The following is a 20,063-nucleotide window of genomic DNA, read 5'->3' as shown; positions in this document are numbered from 1 at the left end:
CGAGTTCAGGTGACATGATCACATGTCACTGTCAGACTTCATTACCCACTTGCCAGCATACAGGAAGACTGAGAAGTAAAACAGAGCCATCCTCAGTCAATTGTCCTGGTTAATGGGAGCCATTAAGATTCCAAACCACCATGAATGGCCCACACTGTGCATAACTACAATGGGACCTCAGAGTTATATTTCATATTTCTAGTTTCAGATACACGAGTGATACATTTGTACAAATAGGTTGACCACACTCAGTAGATTATAAACTTTGCAATTATACCTTACAAAAGACCTTTTGCACGAAGCATATTTCAGTTACATTATATTCACACTTATCAGCATACTTTCACAAAATCCTACAGCGTGCAATGTCACAGCTCCATTTTACAGACGGTGAAATGGAGAGAGAAAAGCCAAGTGACTTGCCCAAGGCCACCCAGTGAGTCATCAGCGGAGACAGGATAAAATTCAGTGTTTTGACTCGCAGCCCTGTGCTCATTCCACCCGACCTCGCTGCCTGACTGCAGAAGAGTGGAGCAGCCACATCTTGTCTTGACCCGAGCGGCAGTTGTGAATACTCAGTACTTCTGCAAATCAGACCCCATAAAAAGTGGCTTCAGAGACCTGCTCAGCATCACCGGTGAAATCTGCAGCAGAGGCAGGAACAGAACTGAGCTCGACTGAATGACGGTCACAGCTCTTAACAAGAGCATCCTAGTTCTTCCTGCGCTCCCCTGCTCATTCTCTTCAGGCCTTCCAGTTTCTAAAGTGAATGAGGCAGGGATCATACAAGAAACAGCCTGATTCTGCACAACCCCAATTTATCCATCCTGGGCAGTGAAAGTGGCCATGGCCCTGCGAGAAAATAATTGACGAGAAAATTAATTTTAATGGCCAGCCAAGCTGGTTCTCTTGTGGCTAAATGGAGCCCGTCTTATGGGTGTATAGATCCATAGAGTTTTAAGACCCAAAAAGGCCATTGTGATCATCTGCTTCTCCCCTCACCACAGGGACCCTTCCTGCTTAGTGAAGTTTCAGCTCCCCTCTCTGCCCCATCTTCAGATCCATGTACAGAGTCTCCACAGAGCTTCTTGCCTGGCTGGAACTGGGGTCCTTAGATAGAAAGCTACTGCAGAAGCCCTGGATTTCAACCTTCTTCCTAATAATGGACACGTAGCTTTCAGGACTGCCCCCCACAGAGCCCAGGGTCACTGGTGCCATTACACACCATGACTAAGCCTATGTGGCCCTGCCCAGAACTCTCAACAGACGTCTACTCTCCTCTTTACAACTGATACCTTTGTACCCTGGAGGCAAAAAACCTCGCAGTTCTCATGCTTCTCACAGAGGCTGCTACGGACATCCCTAACTGAATTCCCTGTGGCCCTGCCCTGCCTCTCCTAACTAGCTACCCAGCCCAGACCCTGGTTCTCGGAGGGAACTCCTCAGCACATGAAGATGCTGATTTTTTCCTACAGTTGCTGGAAGAAGAATCCCTTCTAAGGAAGAACACCTGGTCCCTTCTATACGAGCTCCATCTGCCGTGATCGGAAAGCCCCAGATCTACTCTCTGCCCTCACACTACACTAGTGGCATACCTAGGACAGGAAACTTGGGTGGGCCCCAGCTTTCAGGGGTGGGCAGTGACTGGAGGAGCAGAGGTTGGGGTGCAGGAGGAATCCGGTGCCCTGGGAAGGGGACAGGAGGGAGGGGGGCTCTCCTCCCTCCACCCCTTCCAGCCGGCCCTTACCACTCAGCAGGCACCAAAATCTGAGGCTGCCCAGGGCACACAGGTAACCAGATAGGAAATGTGAAAAACTGGACAAGTTGTGGGAGGTAATAGGCGCCTATATAAGAAAAAGCCCCAAATATCAGGACTGTCCCTATAAAATCGGGACATCTGGTCACCTAGGCGTGCCTTTTGGGCAAAGTGGGGTCCCACTAGGGCTCAAGCTCTGCTCACCCTTCCCGACCCTGGCTCAGTGTCCGTCAGCCCAGCCACGTCCCTTTCCTGCCGGTGCCGGGAGCTGCTGCCCCAGTCTCCGGCCCCAGCGCTAGCCCCACCCAGACCTGCCCTCATGAGGCACACCCCCTGTGGGGCTAGTGCTGGGGTCAGAGACCAGGGAAGCAGTGCACGGCGCTGGCAGAAGAAAGATGCGGCCAGGCTGACGGACACCGAGCTGGGGGTAGGAGTCCCAGCCAGTGGATTCGGGGGGCTCCGGCCCTGATTTGGGTGGGTCTGGATGATCACTGGGTGGGCCACAGCCCACGCATGGCTACACCCCTGCACTACACTAGCTGCATGCAGGCAGTCTCCTGGTCCAGTCTTAGGGTGAACTCCTGGCTCCGCTGAAGTCAATGGAGGTTTTACCATTGCCTTCAGTGGGGCCAGGATTTCACTCTTAGCTTTGAAATGTTATTTGGCTACCAAGATCCTTGAGCTGGTTGGATCCAGTGCGCACACACTGCACCCGTCAGGTTGCCATACTAGTACATACTGTACCCGGCACAGCCAGTGGGTGTGCCCTGCACTGACTCTGCTGTTGTCTTTTAACATTGTCAGTCTCTCCTGGCTGCACCTGGGTCTGAACTCCGTGAGGAATTCCTAACTTACTACCTTGTTGTCGGACTCTCTGATTCTGAGACACACGCAAAGACTGAGGTTCACATCCCAAGGGAGTCACAATATTCACCAACAGAGAACGTCCCCTTCCCCACCCCACACATAACCTGCTTCTTGTGCTATGAATTGATCAGCTGGAATCTCACGTTGGACTCAGAGATGACACCACACTTCAGGGGACAGCTCCAGTCAGAACCACCAGTGCAGGGAACTATCTAACACGAGGAGCTCCTGCACTGGATCCACGTGAACCAAGAAAGTTGCCACCTACTGAGCAAAGATCAGAGGGAACTAAGGGAATTTACCAACAATAACCTGTTCCTGACCACCATGAACCATTGGCCAAACTCCTTCAAGGCAAACTTGCCTAAATCATTCACGACCCACCTGCTAAGTGCTTGTGCAGACACCGTTCACTGGCTTCCAGACATTTAAGCCTGGATAAAGTGACTACAAACCTCAGCAGCCATTCCACCACCACACACAGAGACTATTTTCCCAATCAGTAATCTGCAGGAATTCCCTCGCTCATTCATTTAGAGAGTCTGTTGGCAAGCCCTTGTGTCAAGCTCAGAGTTTTACAATCCTTATAGTACCTTCCACTTATGGATTCACAGGAATAAGTGTCTTCTGACAGAGGTTGTTCCCTTTAACACTGTGACACACTCTGATCACTGGCTTATACCTTCTTATTGAGAAATAGTCCACAATTTCATGTGCATTATTTCTAGTGTATAAGAGAGATTGTTATTCAGTGTATTTCCCATCTCTCCTGAGCCCAGGTCGCTCTGAATCACTCAGACTGCTGAACGGAGAGAGCCGGTGTGATGGGAGAGTTGAGATTTCCCTCCATGGTGCGTGGGGCAGAGTGCTGGATGACCAGTGGGACATGGACGATGCCAGCGTGGTGTGCAGGGAGCTCCAGTGCGGAGTCGCTGAGAGAGCTTATAACCCCCCGAAGTCTGAGCAAGGAATGGGCCCTGTGGGGCTGAGAAGTGTCCAGTGTGCAGGAAATGAGACTCGTCTGACTCTCTGTGACAACTCCATGTCTGAGACAGCCCAGGCAGGAATTGCTGCGGACGTCGGTGTCGTTTGCTCAGGTGATTCATTTCCAAATCTCACAAAAATGACACTAAACTGGGAGGAGAGGTAGATACGCTGGAGGGTAGGGATAGGATACAGAAGGCCCTAGACAAATTACAGGATTGGGCCAAAAGAAATCTGATGAGGTTCAACAAGGACAAGTGCAGAGTCCTGCCCTTAGGATGGAAGAATCCCATGCACCGCTACAGACTAGGTACCGAATGGCTCGGCAGAAGTTTGGCAGAAAAGGACCTAGGGGTAACAGTGGACTGGAAGCTGGATATGAGTCAACAGTGTGCCCTTGTTGCCAAGATGGCCAATGGCATTTTGGGATGTATAAGTAGGGGCATTGCCAGCAGATCGACGGACGTGATCGTTCCCCTCTATTTGACACTAGTGAGGCCTCATCTGGAGTACTGTGTCCAGTTTTGGGCCCCACGCTACAAGAAGGATGTGGAAAAATTGGAGAGAGTCCAGCGGAGGGCAACAAAAATGATTAAGGGACTGGAACACATGACTTATGAGGAGAGGCTGAGGAAACTGGGATTGTTTAGTATGCAGAAGAGAAGAATGAGGGGGGATTTGATAGCTGCTTTCAGCTACCTGAAATGGGGTTCCAAAGAGGATGGATCTAGACTGTTCTCAGTGGTAGCAGATGACAGAACGAGGAGTAATGGTCTCAAGTTGCAGTGGGGGAGGTTTAGGTTGGATATTAGGAAAAACTTTTTCACTAGGAGGGTGGTGAAACACTGGAATGCGTTACCTAGGGAGGTGGTGGAATCTCCTTCCTTAGATGTTTTTAAGGTCAGGGTTGACAAAGCCCTGGCTGGGATGATTTAGTTGGGGATTGATCCTGCTTTGAGCAGGGGGTTGGACTAGATGACCTCCTGAGGTCCCTTCAAACCTTGATATTCTATGATTATGTGAAACATTTTCTGTTCAGTAGGAAAATACATATTAATAGCTGGGATCTATCCCTGCAGGAAGCCGGCAGATCAGACTGGTGAATGGGGCAGGTCACTGTGCCGGGAGAGTGGAGATTTATTACAATGGCAGCTGGGGGACAGTCTGTGATGATTCCTGGGATCTGTCAGACTCCGATGTCGTTTGCAAACAACTGGGATGTGGACATGCCATCAGTGCAACTGTCTCTGCTCATTACGGGGAAGGATCCGGGCAGATCTGGCTGGACGATGTGAACTGCTCTGGGAACGAATCCGATCTCTGGGCGTGTCCTTCCGGGGGCTGGGGCCAGCACAACTGCAGACACAAAGAGGACGCGGGAGTTCTCTGCTCAGGTCTGTTCTGGGAATGCTCACGTGAGCCTGGTTACCAGGGGATTAAATGGAGCGGGCAGATGTTTAAGGAGATTGCTGAGAATGATACTCTCACTGACTGTCTCTGCCTCCCTTTCCCTTGTGTAACTACCTACCAGGGTCTCCATTGGAAAGTCCTCAGCTCCCACCCAGAGGTGTTGGAGATATTGCCAGATTTCCCTTAGAATGCTGGAATGCTGCATCTCAGGTATCTAAAGGAGATTGTATCATGGAAAGCAGTGATTGAAAAGGATGTAGGGTTTTAGTGGAGAAATAACTGAACATGAGCTCCCAGTGCAGTGTGTGGCAAAACGGGCTAATGCGAACCTTGGATATATAAACAGGAGAGAAGTGAGTAGGAGTGGGGACTAAATTTTACTGTTGTACATGGTGCTGGTGAGACAGATACTGGAATACTGTGTCCAGTTCTTATGTCCACAAAAATTGGAGCAGAGATCCACAAAAGTGATCTGAGGAATAAAAGCCTTATGGTGAGAGATTTCAGATGCTGAATCTGTTTAGCTTCTCAAAATGATCAAGAGGTAACTTGATTACAGGGCATAATCTCACAAGGAGAACATACCACTTCCTAAAGGGCTCTTTAAACTAATGCAGAAAGGCAGAACAAGAGTTGATGGCTAGAAGCTGAAAGCAGACAAATTGAGATCAGAAATAAGGCCCAGGTTTTTAACAGGGAGGGCGATTAACCATCAGAACAAACTACCAGGGAAATGGTGCATTCTACATCTCTTGAAGTCTTCCTGTCTAGACTGGATGCCTTTCTGGAAGCTATACTTACATCAAACTCAAGTTATTAGGCTCTATGCAGCTGTTTTACAGAAGGTCAAATTATTTGATCTCATGATCCGTGTCACACTGTCTGGAGCTGCTCACGGCACTGAGTGCCCAACTCTGGGCAGATGGTGAGAAACAAGGCAATACCCCAAATTGCTGGTGTGTTCTATAAGTAGATGTCACCAAGCCAGTAACAGATGTGAACTCCTGGACCATTGATCCCTCTACTTTTTACATCCATGTGAGGAATGAATTTTGTTCTGTGCACCAGTCTAGAGGTGATGTGTGGTGGGGTTGGGGCTGAGGGGTTCAGAATGTGGGAGGCAGCCCAGGGCTGGGGCAGAGGGTGGCTGTGCACAGGGTGAGGGCTCTGGCTGGGGGTGCAAGCTCTGGGGTGGGGCCAGGGATGAGGTTTGTCGTTCTGGCTGCCCTGGGGCTGCAGCAGGAAGAGAGGACTCCCCCAAGGCCTCTCTTGCTGCAGCAGCCTGGGGCCAGGGGAGAGGCACCTCTCCCCACTGCGGCAGCTCTGGGGCTGGGGAAGAGGTGCCTCTCCAGTCTAGGCCCCTGTGGCTGCGTGCCTATGCGGCCTTTGATAGCCTTCTGTGTGTCCATATGACCACGCAGCTCAGAGGGAACTTAGTCCTGGATCACTGTATCTATCTTGCCATGGAGTCACAGACCGTCCCCTTAGACTCTCCAGTCTATTGTCACCCAAACAAACTGGACTTAGTGATAAGTGGTCACTTACACCAAAAATCACATCACATTCAGGTTTCTTCCAATCCCAAGAGACCAGCCACTTACTCAGATCACTTGGTACCCTGGATCTTACACCAAAGACAATGCCTGTGGCCAATCCTGTAATAAACTATATACAGGTTTATTCATTAGAAAAAAGAAATCAAAGGGTTGTTTACACGGTTAAAGCAAGCAATCATCTACACACAAATGAGTTACCATTTATATCCTCGGAGTGACAGAGTTGTAGTGATCTGTCAATTCCAAATGTCCTTCAGCACTGACCCAGGGGTAACCCCTTGGGGTCTCGGCCTTCAGTTTGGTTTCTTTAGCTCTGTCAGAGTTCAAACAGCCAAAAAGATGAAAAATCTTCCCATCTATTATTTTTATTTCCCTCTTCCAGCCTTCAAAGCAATGGGATAAGACCTTCTGCATATACTACATGCAGGGGATGGGCGGCGGGGATCATTCCCGTGCCTGAGTTCACAAGTTCAGAGCAAACATTTTCAATTATAAAGCAAAACTTGCATATGTTCTTGTAGCATGGACCACAGACATTACAAGTGAGATTAATGCCTGCAGCAACTAACCAGCATTTCATAAAGTCTAAACACTCAATACATTCTACCAAGACTAATACCTGTTTTCAGCAAAACTAACACACATGTGACCCTGCCTGGTCTCCAGCTACGAGATTGTAAGTTCTCAGGTAAGGCCTGCAGCCTGGGCAAGAGCTGGCATCTGGCCTGCCAATGTCACAATCCTTCCTAGCCTTTATCTATTACAATCTCTATGTAGCTGCTGCTAAATGGTGGCCTTCCAGAGATGCCTACTGTATTTCGAAGGGGCCAGTGGTGTCTAAAAGAGTCTCTTACTCCTGGAGTGGTTCTCTAGCAGTTGCTCCTGCAGAATGATGCACAGGATCGTTAGTAATTGCTGGGATTTCACTCTTCACACCCCAGTTCATTTCAGAATCAAATGATTTAAATTCCCTTTTTCTGCATTTCCTTCTAGAGTTCACAGATCTGAGGCTGGTGAGCAACAGTGACTGTGCAGGGCGGCTGGAGGTTTTCTACAATGGGACGTGGGGCAGTGTTTGCTCCAATCAGATTTCTGGAGTCACCCCAGCAATTGTCTGCAAACAGCTGAACTGTGGGGACAAAGGGCAGATTGCAAGTGACTTTGAATATGGAGCAGGTTCTGGTCCCATGTGGTTGGACCACGTTGCATGCAGTGAGCAGCACAGCTCCCTCTGGCAGTGCCTGTCAGACCCTTGGGATCCAAAGTCATGTGATAACCGAGCAGAAGAGACCCATATTTCTTGCACTGGTAATTCTGAAACTACCTGCATGTGCGTGTGCAAACCCACATGTACACGATGTGTTTAATTAATTGAAGGGTTAGGATAGAACTTCTGTTGTTGTTCACATCTCAGTGTAGGCAGATTTAAATTCTCAACACAAGATACAAATATATTTTCATGATGTTTTATAAGAACAAGCATTTGTCTGATTAACAACAAACATGGAAGTTAATCAATTAATTTTAAAAGAGACTGGTGTTAGACACTGCGATAAGGTAGTCTGAGAGCCGAGAAAAGCCTCTCCCTAGAGACCATCATGAGGCAGCTCTGTGGTTATTAATCCTTTTGGGATGAACAATCAGAGATGGACCCAGGCTGTGCAGTTTCGGTCAGAACTGGAATCCCCCACAAGTCTGGGTGCATGTCGGCCTGTGTGTCTGAGTAACAGCTGAATAGCAAATTAATTAGGTATTAGATGACCCAGAGTTCACATTTCAGTTCAGACAGTGCTGAAATTAGGGGGTTAAAATACAGATAAATTCTATTCCCACATCACACACACAGCCCAGTGCATTCACCTCAGCTTTTTCTCTCCATAGGAAAAAAACCAAAACCAACTCAGACCCTGTTTGCCGAATGCCCAAACTCTCCAAGCTGCACAGGTATCTCTGTTTCTCACTGTCTCCCTCGTGGTCCCTAAGGACTTTCCCAGCTGTTCCAGTAACATGTGAGGTTTCTGTATTTCCAGACCAGGACAAGTTACGTGTCGTGGGAGGAGAGGACAGATGCTCGGGGAGAGTGGAGGTTTGGTACCGTGGCTCCTGGGGAACAATTTGTGATGACTCCTGGGACATGGCGGATGCTAATGTTTTGTGTCAACAACTGGGCTGTGGCTCTGCTGTATCTGCCCCGGGCGAGGCTGCATTCGGCGAGGGGACTGGTCCCATCTGGGTGGAGACGTTGAATTGCAGAGGGACAGAGTCATCTCTCTGGGACTGTCCTGCCAGGCCCTGGGGTGAGAGCAACTGTGGTCATAAGGAAGATGCTGCCGTGAATTGCTCAGGTGAGTGACAGGAGATGTTTCTGCTACATGCTGTAATATTCAGGGAAAAGGATGGTTTAGACCACCCATCCCCTTTGGTCCCAGACCAGGCCCTCCCATCTCCTGTGTGCCGGAGCATCCTGGATGTTGAGGGGTGGAACCTTTGTGGGGTCAGACTGGCTCAGGCATCAGCCCACATAGCCCCTGCATCCATCACAGGCCCCACTGTGCTGGTTTGTTATGAGAGTCCTCATTGCTGCACAGAGCACAAGGGACTTGGGCCCTAAATCATAGAGTCATAGAATATCAGGGTTGGAAGGGACCTCAGGAGGTTAACTAGTCCAACCCCCTGCTCAAAGCAGGATCAATCCCCAACTAAATCATCCCAGCCAGGGCTTTGTCAAGCATGACCTTAAAAACTTCTAAGGAAGGAGATTCCACCACCTGCCTAGGAAACACATTCTAGTGTTTCAAAACCCTCCTAGTGAAAAAGTTTTTCCTAATATCTGACCTAAACCTCCCCCACTGCAACTTGAGACCATTACTCCTTGTTCTGTCATCAGCTACCACTGAGAACAGTCTAGATCCATCCTCTTTGGAAACCCCTTTCAGGTAGCTGAAAGCAGCTATCAAATCCCCCCTCATTCTTCTCTTCCGCATACTAAACAATCCCAGTTTCCTCAGCCTCTCCTCATAAGTCATGTGTTCCAGTCCCCTAATCATTTTTGTTGCTCTCCGCTGGACTCTTCCCAATTTTTCCACATCCTTCTTGTAGTGTGGGGCCCAAAACTGGACACAGTACTCCAGATGAGGCCTCACCAGTGTCGAATAGAGGGGAACGATCACGTCCGTCGATCTGCTGGCAATGCCCCTACTTATACATCCCAAAATGCCATTTGCCTTCTTGGCAACAAGGGCACACTGTTGACTCAGATCCAGCTTTTCGTCCACTGTAACCCCTAAGTCCTTTTCTGCAGAACTGCTGCTGAGCCATTCGGTCCCTAGTCTGTAGCGGTGCATGGGATTCTTCCGTCCTAAGTGCAGGACTCTGCACTTGTCCTTGTTGAACCTCATCAGATTTCTTTTGGCCCAATCCTGTAATTTATCTAGGGCGCTCTGTATCCTATCCCTACCCTCCAGCATATCTACCTCTCCTCTCAGTTTAGTGTCCTCTGCAAACTTGCTGAGGGTGCAATCCATACCATCCTCCAGATCAGTTATGAAGATATTGAACAAAACCGGCCCAAAGACCGACCCTTGCGGCACTCCACTTGATACCGGCTGCCAACTAGACATGGTGCCATTGATCCCTACCCATTGAGCCCGACAATCTAGCCAACTTTCTATCCACCTTATAGTCCATTCATCCAGCCCATACTTCTTTAACTTGCTGGCAAGAATACTGTGGGAGACCATGTCAAAAGCTTTGCTAAAGTCAAGGAACAACACGTCCACCGCTTTTCCCTCATCCACAGAGCCAGTTATCTCATCATAGAAGGCAATTAGATTAGTCAGGCATGACTTGCCCTTGGTGAATCCATGCTGACTGTTCCTGATCACTTTCCTCTCCTCTAAGTGCTTCAGAATTGATTCCTTGAGGACCTGCTCCATGATTTTTCCAGGGACTGAGGTGAGCTGACTGGCCTATAGTTCCCAGGATCCTCCTTCTTCCCTTTTTTAAAGATTGGCACTCCATTAACCTTTTTCCAGTCATCTGGGACTTCCCCCGTTCGCCATGAGTTTTCAAAGATAATGGCCAATGGCTCTGCAATCACAGCCGCCAATTCCTTTAGCACTCTCGGATGCAACTCGTTCGGCCCCATGGACTTGTGCACATCCAGCTTTTCTAAATAGTCCCGAACCACTTCTTTCTCCACAGAGGACTGGTCACCTCCTCCCCATGCTGTGCTGCCCAGTGCAGTAGTCTGGGAGCTGACCTTGTTCGTGAAGACAGAGGCAAAAAAAGCATTGAGTACATTAGCTTTTTCCACATCCTCTGTCATTAGGTCGCCTCCCTCATTCAGTAAGGAGCCCACACTTTCCTTGACTTTCTTCTTGTTGCTAACATACCTGAAGAAACCCTTCTTGTTACTCTTAACATCTCTTGCTAGCTGCAACTCCAGGTGTGATTTGGCCCTCCTGATTTCACTCCTGCATCCCTGAGCAATATTTTTATACTCTTCCCTGGTCATTTGTCCAATCTTCCACTTCTTGTGAGCTTCTTTTCTGTGTTTAAGATCAGCAAGGATTTCACTGTTAATCCAAGCTGGTCACCTGCCATATTTACTATTCTTTCTACAAATCGGGATGGTTTGTCCCTGTAACCTCAATAAGGATTCTTTAAAATAGAGCCAGCTCTCCTGGACACCTTTCTCCCTCCTCCCCCCACCCCATCACGAACAAACAGGTCCTGTGCTGCTGTGAGGGAGTTTGTGGAGGTGACAGCTGGAAACAACCAGGGACTCTCAGAGGTGAGGATTCCCCCTGGAACAAACATTTCACTCCCCCCTACTACAGGTTCCAAGTTTCCTCCCTTTAATTTTGCAGGTCTGACAGAGAGGACAGATTTTCCAAATACCCCAGTTAAAGCATCCCCCTCCTCCCATCAAGGGTTAAATTTCCCTGGGGCTGGGTCACAGCGGATGAGCTGCAAGCTGCAGCCTGGGGGAAGGAGCTCCTTTCCATGGACTGTTTCAGAGTAACAGCCGTGTTAGTCTGTCTTCGCAAAAAGAAAAGGAGTACTTGTGGCACCTTAGAGACTAACCAATTTATTTGAGCATGAGCTTTCATGAGCTACAACTCACTTCATCGGATGCATACCGTGGAAACTGCAGAAGACATTATATACACACAGAGACCATGAAACAATACCTTCTCCCACCCCACTGTCCTGCTGGTAATAGCTTATCTAAAGTGATCATCAAGTTGGGCCATTTCCAGCACAAATCCAGGTTTTCTCACCCTCCGCCCCCCCCCCCCCCCACACACACACAAACTCACTCTCCTGCTGGTAATAGCTTATCCAAAGTGACCACTCTCCCTACAATGTGCATGATAATCAAGGTGGGCCATTTCCAGCACAAATCCAGGTTTTCTCACCCCCCCACCCCCATACACACACAAACTCACTCTCCTGCTGGTAATAGCTTATCCAAAGTGACCACTCTCCCTATGCTCAAATAAATTGGTTAGTCTCTAAGGTGCCACAAGTGTTCCTTTTCTTTTTTCCATGGTCTGTGATACCTGAGGGCGAATGACACCCGGGTGGGAGCTGCAGGCCGTGCTGAGCCAGAGGATTCCTGTCTGCTGGCTCCAACTGACAGAGCAGGGCCCATGATTTAAACAGCATGCTGTGAGCTGCCCCCATGGTGCACAGACTGTGTCCCAGCCCATTACCCTGCTGTCCTGGGCCCTGCAATGAATGACTGGGGAGCTCCCTGGACTCCCCCAACTCTCACAGGCTAATCTCTCCCTGTCGCATGTTCATTTCCATCCAGCTCCCCCGCACCACCCTCCGACTGACAGTGGGAGAGTCACGGTGCCCGTGGTCATCTGCATTATCCTGGGGGCCCTGCTCTGCCTGGTCTTAATCATCTTGGGGGCGCAGGTGCGAAGTGCTAGGGCACAGCGCAGAGGTGGGTCCTGATTGGTGTCACTGTGTGAAATGCTTCTGCAATAGCAGGGGGGCTGCAGGGTGGCACGGTGAGGGGCGATACCAGGCTGGGTGGGGTGGCCAAGGGTGCCTGTTAACTCCCCTCATTGAATATTTCATTAACTGTCTGGCAGTGGAATAGCCCAGCCATGAAATCTGGAGATGATACTGGCTAGGGACCTTCACAGTTTCAGAGAAACGGCATCTGTATCCCCACCCGCCCCCACCCTCCAGTGATCCACTCCAGGAATGCCTACTCAGGCCTCCTGCCGTCACCTGTCTCTGGGTGGGAAACCCCTGTCCCATCTCCTTGCGGCGAGGGGTTTTTAAGACTGCACAGCCCCCTGCCTTCCACTGTGATACCCCCAGCAAACCAGTCTCCCTACAGGCCAGCCCCCATGCTGTGCTTTCTCCCCAAGGGCTATGAGCAGGGCATTGCCAGCAGTTACAAATTACCACACAGCTCTCTCTCAGCAGATTACACCTTATTCCTAGATAAAATTATGACAGAGAAAACATTAAAAACAATAAAAATTCCTCCACACTTGGTGATCATACCAGAATTCACCCATCTTCCTCATGGGCAGCCTGGTAGACCAACATCCCTCCAACAATACAGTGTTGGGATCCCTATGGACAGAAGGTCCTGCCCATTTGCAGAATCAAAATGAAGGCCCTGAGTCTTTTTAAACTCAGCCTTTCATATCAGAAGTCCTCCTTTGTCTCTTGGTCTCTGATAACCCAGTTTGAACCAGGCTGTATAAACCACCCTGAAGGTTGTTACCTTTCTGGAGTTGTTTACACTCTCAGTGATTCATCTTAACCACCCACCCACCCATCCACCCCCCACACACACTCAGTGTTTTTTCTTCCTGGAGGAGCTGTGGTAACCCTCCGACATGCAGTAGAACATAAACCATTCATAGCTTTAATATAGTGATTCCCAAAGATACTGCCTGGAGCTGCAGTATCTGCCACAGGGAGGGGATCTGAATATCATGAGGAGAGACATCATGGAAAAGGGACCAAGAGAAGTTGGAAATATTGTCAAGGAAAAAAGATGTATAAAAATAGAGGTGTGGTAAATAGTTGTGAAGAGAGTGATCCAGTAGAAGAGACAATCTTAGTTAGGAGAAGTGTGGGAAAGGAGCATTTTACTGTCTTGTACTCAAAGCTGGCACTTGTCGGGGATTTTACATCTATAACACACTATACAAACATTAGCGACCAGCTCCTTGGCAAGAAGATAGAGGACGGGACTGCCATCAACATACATGTAACAGTCACAGCTTTGCAGTAAGACAATGACTATAATCAGATCTCTTGCTTCAGGGCTTCAGCCAGTGACCTGCAGGGGTCAGGAAGGAATTCTGGGAAGCCCCCATCTTTGTGTTTTGTTTTGCTTTGTTTTGTTTCTTGCCCTCCTCTGAAGCATCAGACATTAGCTACAGAGGGATATGTGTCACTGGATGGGCTGGACCAGTCTTCTGAGGTGATACAGAGAAACCTCTTTCAAAGATATCTGCCTGGTGTGTCTTTTCCACGTGTTCAGGATCAAACCAATTGTCAGATTTGGGGTCAGGAAGGAATTTTCCCCCAGGTCAGGTTGGCAAAAAGGGACCTTGGGGGATTTTCCTCTTCCTCTGAAGCATGGAGCGTGGATCACCTGCCAGGATTATCAAGGCATCTCTCAAGTAATCAGTTCCCTGCCACTGTGGGGCCCTTGGGCATTGGTGATACCTTACTCGCTCCTGCTTTCTACCTGTGACACACAATAGTTTATTCTCCTGAGGACTGAAATGCTTTACTCTAAGTGCATCTTTCGGCTCAAACCTAGGAGTATCTGGGTGAAATGCAGTGGCCTGTGTTATACAGGAGGTCAGACTAGATGTTCAGATGGTCCCTTCTGGCCTTAAACTCGATGAAAAAAAAGATGTTCTCACCATTTTGCAGATAAACACCTGCGTGGGGGAAGAATTATTTAAGATGCTCCGAAGGGGAATATCCAGGAATAATGGGATGAGAGTAAAAAGGGAACATTTAAGATGAATGTGACGAAGCTTCCTGACAGCGGTCTAGCCCTGGGAACCATCATCAAAGGGATGCTGTGGAAAAGAAACCCTGTCACCTGGCTCATTTAAATTCCAGCACTGGGAATGTGCGGTAGGGTTCAGGCTGACATGGGCCCACGGGGAGGGGCTGAATAAGCTAACAGTATTTCCCATCTCTGGTTTCAATGACCCTGTACAAACCCTGCCCTTTGTTTTCAGGCTCCAGAAGACCCTTGGATCCCTTCTCTGAGGCCGTGTACGAGGAGATTGATTATAACCTGATGAGAGAGAAGCAGGAGATGTTCAGTCGCTCAGGTCTGTGGGTCTCACTCTTAACAGGGAGCAGCTATCTAATGCCCTGTCCATCGGAGGCCCTGACCCAGAGTTAAATCACTGCAGCTTCAGCCCTGTGAGCTTGTCATTGGAGCTGGGCACAAGTCTCCATTGCAAAATGTTTTGGTGAAAAATGCAGATTCAGAGACACCGAAACATTTCACAAATTCCTGTCAATTTCACCCAATTGTTCCAAATACACGCAGAACGATTCATTTCAACACTTTCTAAAGAAAACATTTTGTTTTTTTCAATTGGATATTACTTTTCCATTAGAAATTTCCTTTAATATTATCGGAAAAAAAACAAATAAACAAAAATTAACTAATGTCCAAAAGAACACCAAATGGTTTTATTAAACTTTTTTTTTACTTTTGCATTTCCCAAAAAATTGCCAAAAAAAAAGTCATTTTTGGCTCAACTCAAAACAATCTTATGTTTTGCTTTTCCCCCCAATGGTCAGAAAACCAAACCATCTGTTTTTTTTGCCAAGCTCTAGCTGTGGGAGCTGTGGGTCTGTGGTTAGACCAGCAGTTACTCATGTAGACTGAGGGAGATGGGTTTCCTTCCCACCATACACTAAGCGTCCCAATTCTAGGGACAGTTAATTTCCCATCTGCCCATACTGCAGCCTTGGCATGTAAACAGTGAGGGGTCAGAAAGCGACTGCCTGGGACAGGCTAAACTATCATTTGAGAACTTCTTTGAAGCAATGGAGCAGGGGATGTTCTGTGCCCCCCTCCCACCGCAGCCACTGGTCTGTTGTGTCAGCTCCCTCCTGCTTCCAGAGCAGAGAGATCAGCTCAGGAGAGCCTCATGACTTTGAGACCCGGACCTTTTATCCTTTGTGCCATTTTGTCTCAATGTCTGATGGAAACATCCTGCCCAAGGGCTGTGCTGTGGTGGGGCTCTGGGAACATGCTCAGGGCATCTCCCAGCATCACTGCCAAGATGGTTACAGTGAATCACAAAAAGTAAAGGGGTACTTGTGGCACCTTAGAGACTAACAAATTTATGAATCACAGACTCTGCTTTGGGCCTTTCTTGGTTTAATATGGAAACACCACGGAAAGCTGATTGACTGATTCATGGGGGAGGTGGGTATTTACCCTTAAGAAGGGGGAGTCCCCTCTGTGGCTGAGGAGGCCAGGAGAATTGTGGAACTTCCCTGGACCAGCAGCCAGAGATGTTCCCTTCACTCACCACAGCATCTTTCAGGTCAGATTATATCATCCCCTCAGTCACATTTACCACAATAACATGGAGATTTCTCTTGGGGAGTCTGTGTCAGCCTCTCACTGCTCAGAGTTGCTGTGAGTCACCATGGCCTGTAGAAGAAGGTATAGACTGAGACTGGAAATCCTGCTCCAGGCCCCGGATGTGTTCCCAGTCCCACAGTTCTGCTGTTCTCACTGTGATGAATTTCTGGTTCTGGTCTCTCCAGTCTCCTGTTCAGATGACTCAGTGACGAAGCTGCAGTATTACACCGGGGACAGCGAGGGGGAAAACGATCCTGGATCAGAACAAGGTAACGGGAGAGGGGCAGACTCAGGCCGAGAGACCCAAATCTGGGCAGAGAAATGAATTTCTATGACACTTTCTGCAATCACAGCCATTTCCCCTCACATGGTTCCCATTTTACACAGTTGGGTCTCATCCCATTGAACAGGATTTCTGTCAGAATCTCAGGAAGGGAACATGTGACAATCTCCTGAGCACACACCCCTTGGAGTGGCTCCCAGTGACCTCCCCAGGTGAGCAGCTGGAGGAGATGGATCAGTCTCTTTGGGTGGAGGCGTCAGTGCCCAGCAGGGCTCATCTCTTGTCCACAAGAGAGAGGGGAAGATAGTCCTATGTTATAATTACAGATGGGCTCAGCCCAACTCACTGATCCAAACCCACCAGAACTTTGGGGGGTGGAGGGATTTGCAGATTCTGACCCCAGCTCTGAATCTCAGTTTTGGGGCTGGCACCTGTCGCTATAACAGGCTGAAGCAAAATCCTAGACCTGAACTTCCTGGCCTGGCCCCATCTCTAATGATAAATAGGGTAGCATTTCTACCCCAGCTGCTGTCAAGGGAGTCCATGATTTGGGCCCTGTGGGAATTTAGCCTGTGGCTCAGGGAGAAGACACTGAGCAGATGAGCCAGTTCTGCTGAGAAGCTGGAGCGCTGCCAAGCTGTGCCCTGGGCTGCCTAAGAGGCCAATGGAGAGCAGGAGCTCACAAAGGATCAGGCCATCAACCTTCCAGCGGGAGCTTTAATTCCTGCACAGGGGAGGATCCCCCTCCCCGGTGTAAAAGAAAAATTCAAACCTGTCTGCACAGATCAGCTGGATTCACACAGGCCGGCTCTGGAACCCATGTTCCAACCTGTTATCTCAGCACAAGCCCAGATTCTGCTCCCACTGAAACACACGAAAGAGCTGCTGTTGGATTCTGCAGGGACAGGATTGGCCCTGAGTTATTTCTGGGACTCCTGTTTTACTGTAGTTCTCTGACTTGTGCCGTTCTCCCCATGGGCCCCTGCGACTTCCCCTCTCATGTGCCATGATACACAGCTCTAGTTAGAAGGGCTACTTGCACTGAAGAGACGCTGCTGGTGCCATGGGCTGAGTGTGGTGTTTGCTGTTCCAGATGGAGTTTCCCCAGGGGGGTCTCAGATGGATTACGATAACGTGGAGGAGCCTGCCTCGAACGACGTCCCCCAGACTCCAGACGGCCGAGGTGAGCAGTGAATCCGCCTCCTGGAAGCAACGTCACCCTGACGAAAAACTAACTGTATTTCCCAACAGGGACAATAGTGGTTTGTTAAGAAAACCAGAAAGTTCACCCACCAGTATTGTCTATTGGCCGTAACGCTGGGGGCGCTGACCAGATGCATGACAAGAGCTGTGTGGAGGCCCAGGTGTAGGGAAGCATGTGATGTCCTAAGGCATAATAAAGGCCCATAGCAGGGACTGAAGGAGCAGTTTGCTCAGGTCACTGCCCCAGTTTGTATACATCTGTGTCAGACACACTGTGCTGGTGTGGGACATAGAGATTTTTCACCCAAGGACCCATGTTCCAACCTTATTAGCTGGCTCCCCGACCCCTCCACGCTTGTAATCTGGGAGCTCTAGGATCCTCTCAATTAGCTCCTGAAATATATCAAATCAATGTGATATGTGAAATCGCCCAGTCTGAGGGTTTCAGAGGAGGGCTTCTCTTAATGTTCTGAAGGTGAAGTTAAGTGCTGAGAGATCCCCAGAGACCAGTGAGGCTGATGCATCTGCAGCTTGTAGTTTATTTCTGTCTTCACCTTGAATATTCTCTTAATTACTGCACATCTTCACATCAGATGCCCTTGCCCTGCCTGGAGATGGCTCAGGGGCTGTTTATGATGATGCCAGAGACGTGTCTGTCCCTGAAGGTGACCCTGGCTTAGGGCAGAATGATGACAAAGGCACTGGGGCGAGTGACAGGGACGCACAGACAGGTGAGTGGAGAACTGTTTGCACTTCACAGTGTCTCTGCAGAGTGGGGTAGCTGGAAATGTGGGGTACACAGCAAGGGAACAGCCCTGGCCAATCCAACACCTGTGAGAAAACCTCTCCTTCTCTCATCTCTCCATTCCCTCAAGGAAGAGGCTTCAGTGCCTGAAATAGAGAGAGGAAAAGTAGGATCTGAGCTGGGTGGTACTTCCTGGTCAAATCAGCAAGATAGCTCGGATTCCCTCAAGCTCTAGGTTCAAATCCTTGTGTGGCTGCCCTACTCTTGATATACTGGATTCCTACCTATTTACTGAACGTGTATCTTTTGGGCAGAATCTTATAAACCAAAGTCATGTTACTGCTGCACAAATGCTAAAGAGCCCATGACACTTCCTGTAAAAGTCGGGCTTAGCCCATTATCCTTGGCCTAAATTTCCACTCCTCTCCCTGTTGTGCCATGAGCAGAGGAGGTGCAGTGGTGATGAAATGTGCATTGCTTAGTACTTGATGCTTATCTTCATTGTTAGGGCAGAGTGAAAGTTCTGATGTCCTTAAGTAAGTGCTCCTGGCTGGTAAGTGCTTGGGATTTTTTTCACAAATTTACAGGTAGCTATAGCTGGCACTTGGCAGTGTTAGCTGGTCTGGAAACCAAAGGTTTTAATTTCTAGACTTTGTATTGAGATGATGGATTAGAACTTGTTCTAGACCAAGCCAGAAGCCTGAAGGGGGAACAATTCCTAACCCACACCGTAGAGCAAAGGTTCTCAAACCATGAAGCACAGAATATATTCTGGGGCAGTATGAGAAGCCAGAGCAGAGAGCAGCGGCTACTTTCCAGGTGCCCAGCTTCGAAGGCAGCGCTGCCACCAGCGGCAGCACAGAAGTAAGGATGGCAGAGTATGGTGTTGCCACTCTTACTTCTCCGCTGCTGCTGGCGGTAGTGCTGCCTTCAGAGCTCAGCAGCCAGGGAGCTATGTACTTACATGGCTCTTTGTGACTCAATGCCCGACTGCTTTTCATATTTAGTGAGAGTTGCACGTTGATTTTTGTAAATCGGTAGATGTACTTGTGTGGTGGGGGTGGGGGGTGTCAACTACAATGGACACAAAGAAGGGGGCTGATCAAATAAGTTTGAGAACCACTGCTGTAAATGCCGCCTTGCTCTGCTGCTGCCCATCATCACAGAGTGGATCCACTGACTATGTGTCTCCCTTGGTATTTTCAGGTGGGAATCTGCACTCGCGAAGGAGTGAAGGTGTATCTGGGATGGAGAAGGAAACCCTGTTCCTGCCTCCGGGAGACACAGGTTATGATGATGTGGGACATTGTGACTCTGGGGGATCAATATCAGAACAATGTGATTGGACAAAATAACCTTGTGCTGATGTAAACGCTTCACCTCTTTCTCTTAGAAATGCTCCCTCTGTTATGACGGTCCAGAGACAGTCCCTTCCAGTTTGATAGACAAAGCAGGTGTTTTTATAAGATTTGTGTGAAGTTGCAAGAACCACAAGTGTGAGAGGGAAAAGATTCATAAACTTTCTTTGCATAATTCTCCATTGTTTCAAGGGATGGAAGTTTCCTGCTTTTTTATGCCTATAATTTCTTCATCTTGAATTTGTGCCTTTTTGCATATTAAATCCTTTCTGAAAGTCTTCC

General features: G+C 48.8%; 1 protein-coding gene across 1 annotated transcript in view; it reads left to right on the top strand.

Moving 5' to 3' along the window:
* LOC144258877 (antigen WC1.1-like) overlaps positions 1-19,831 on the top strand; it is a gene marked incomplete at its 5' end in the record, with an annotated part of 41,476 nt that extends 21,645 nt beyond the window's left edge. Inside the window, 12 exons of the mRNA XM_077807016.1 lie at positions 3,403-3,720; positions 4,687-5,001; positions 7,567-7,881; positions 8,455-8,517; positions 8,604-8,918; positions 11,445-11,546; positions 12,395-12,532; positions 14,820-14,915; positions 16,378-16,461; positions 17,569-17,658; positions 18,272-18,409; positions 19,630-19,831. Of these exons, the coding sequence (XP_077663142.1) occupies positions 3,403-3,720; positions 4,687-5,001; positions 7,567-7,881; positions 8,455-8,517; positions 8,604-8,918; positions 11,445-11,546; positions 12,395-12,532; positions 14,820-14,915; positions 16,378-16,461; positions 17,569-17,658; positions 18,272-18,409; positions 19,630-19,778 (2,123 nt within the window). The remainder of the gene's footprint in view (positions 1-3,402; positions 3,721-4,686; positions 5,002-7,566; positions 7,882-8,454; positions 8,518-8,603; positions 8,919-11,444; positions 11,547-12,394; positions 12,533-14,819; positions 14,916-16,377; positions 16,462-17,568; positions 17,659-18,271; positions 18,410-19,629) is intronic.
* Positions 19,832-20,063: the final 232 nt, after the last annotated feature.

This window comes from Eretmochelys imbricata, unplaced genomic scaffold, assembly GCF_965152235.1.
Source record: "Eretmochelys imbricata isolate rEreImb1 unplaced genomic scaffold, rEreImb1.hap1 Scaffold_53, whole genome shotgun sequence".
NCBI lineage: Eukaryota > Metazoa > Chordata > Testudines > Cheloniidae > Eretmochelys > Eretmochelys imbricata.
Note: the sequence above shows the minus strand (reverse complement) of the source record. Positions and strands in the feature narration are given on the sequence as shown.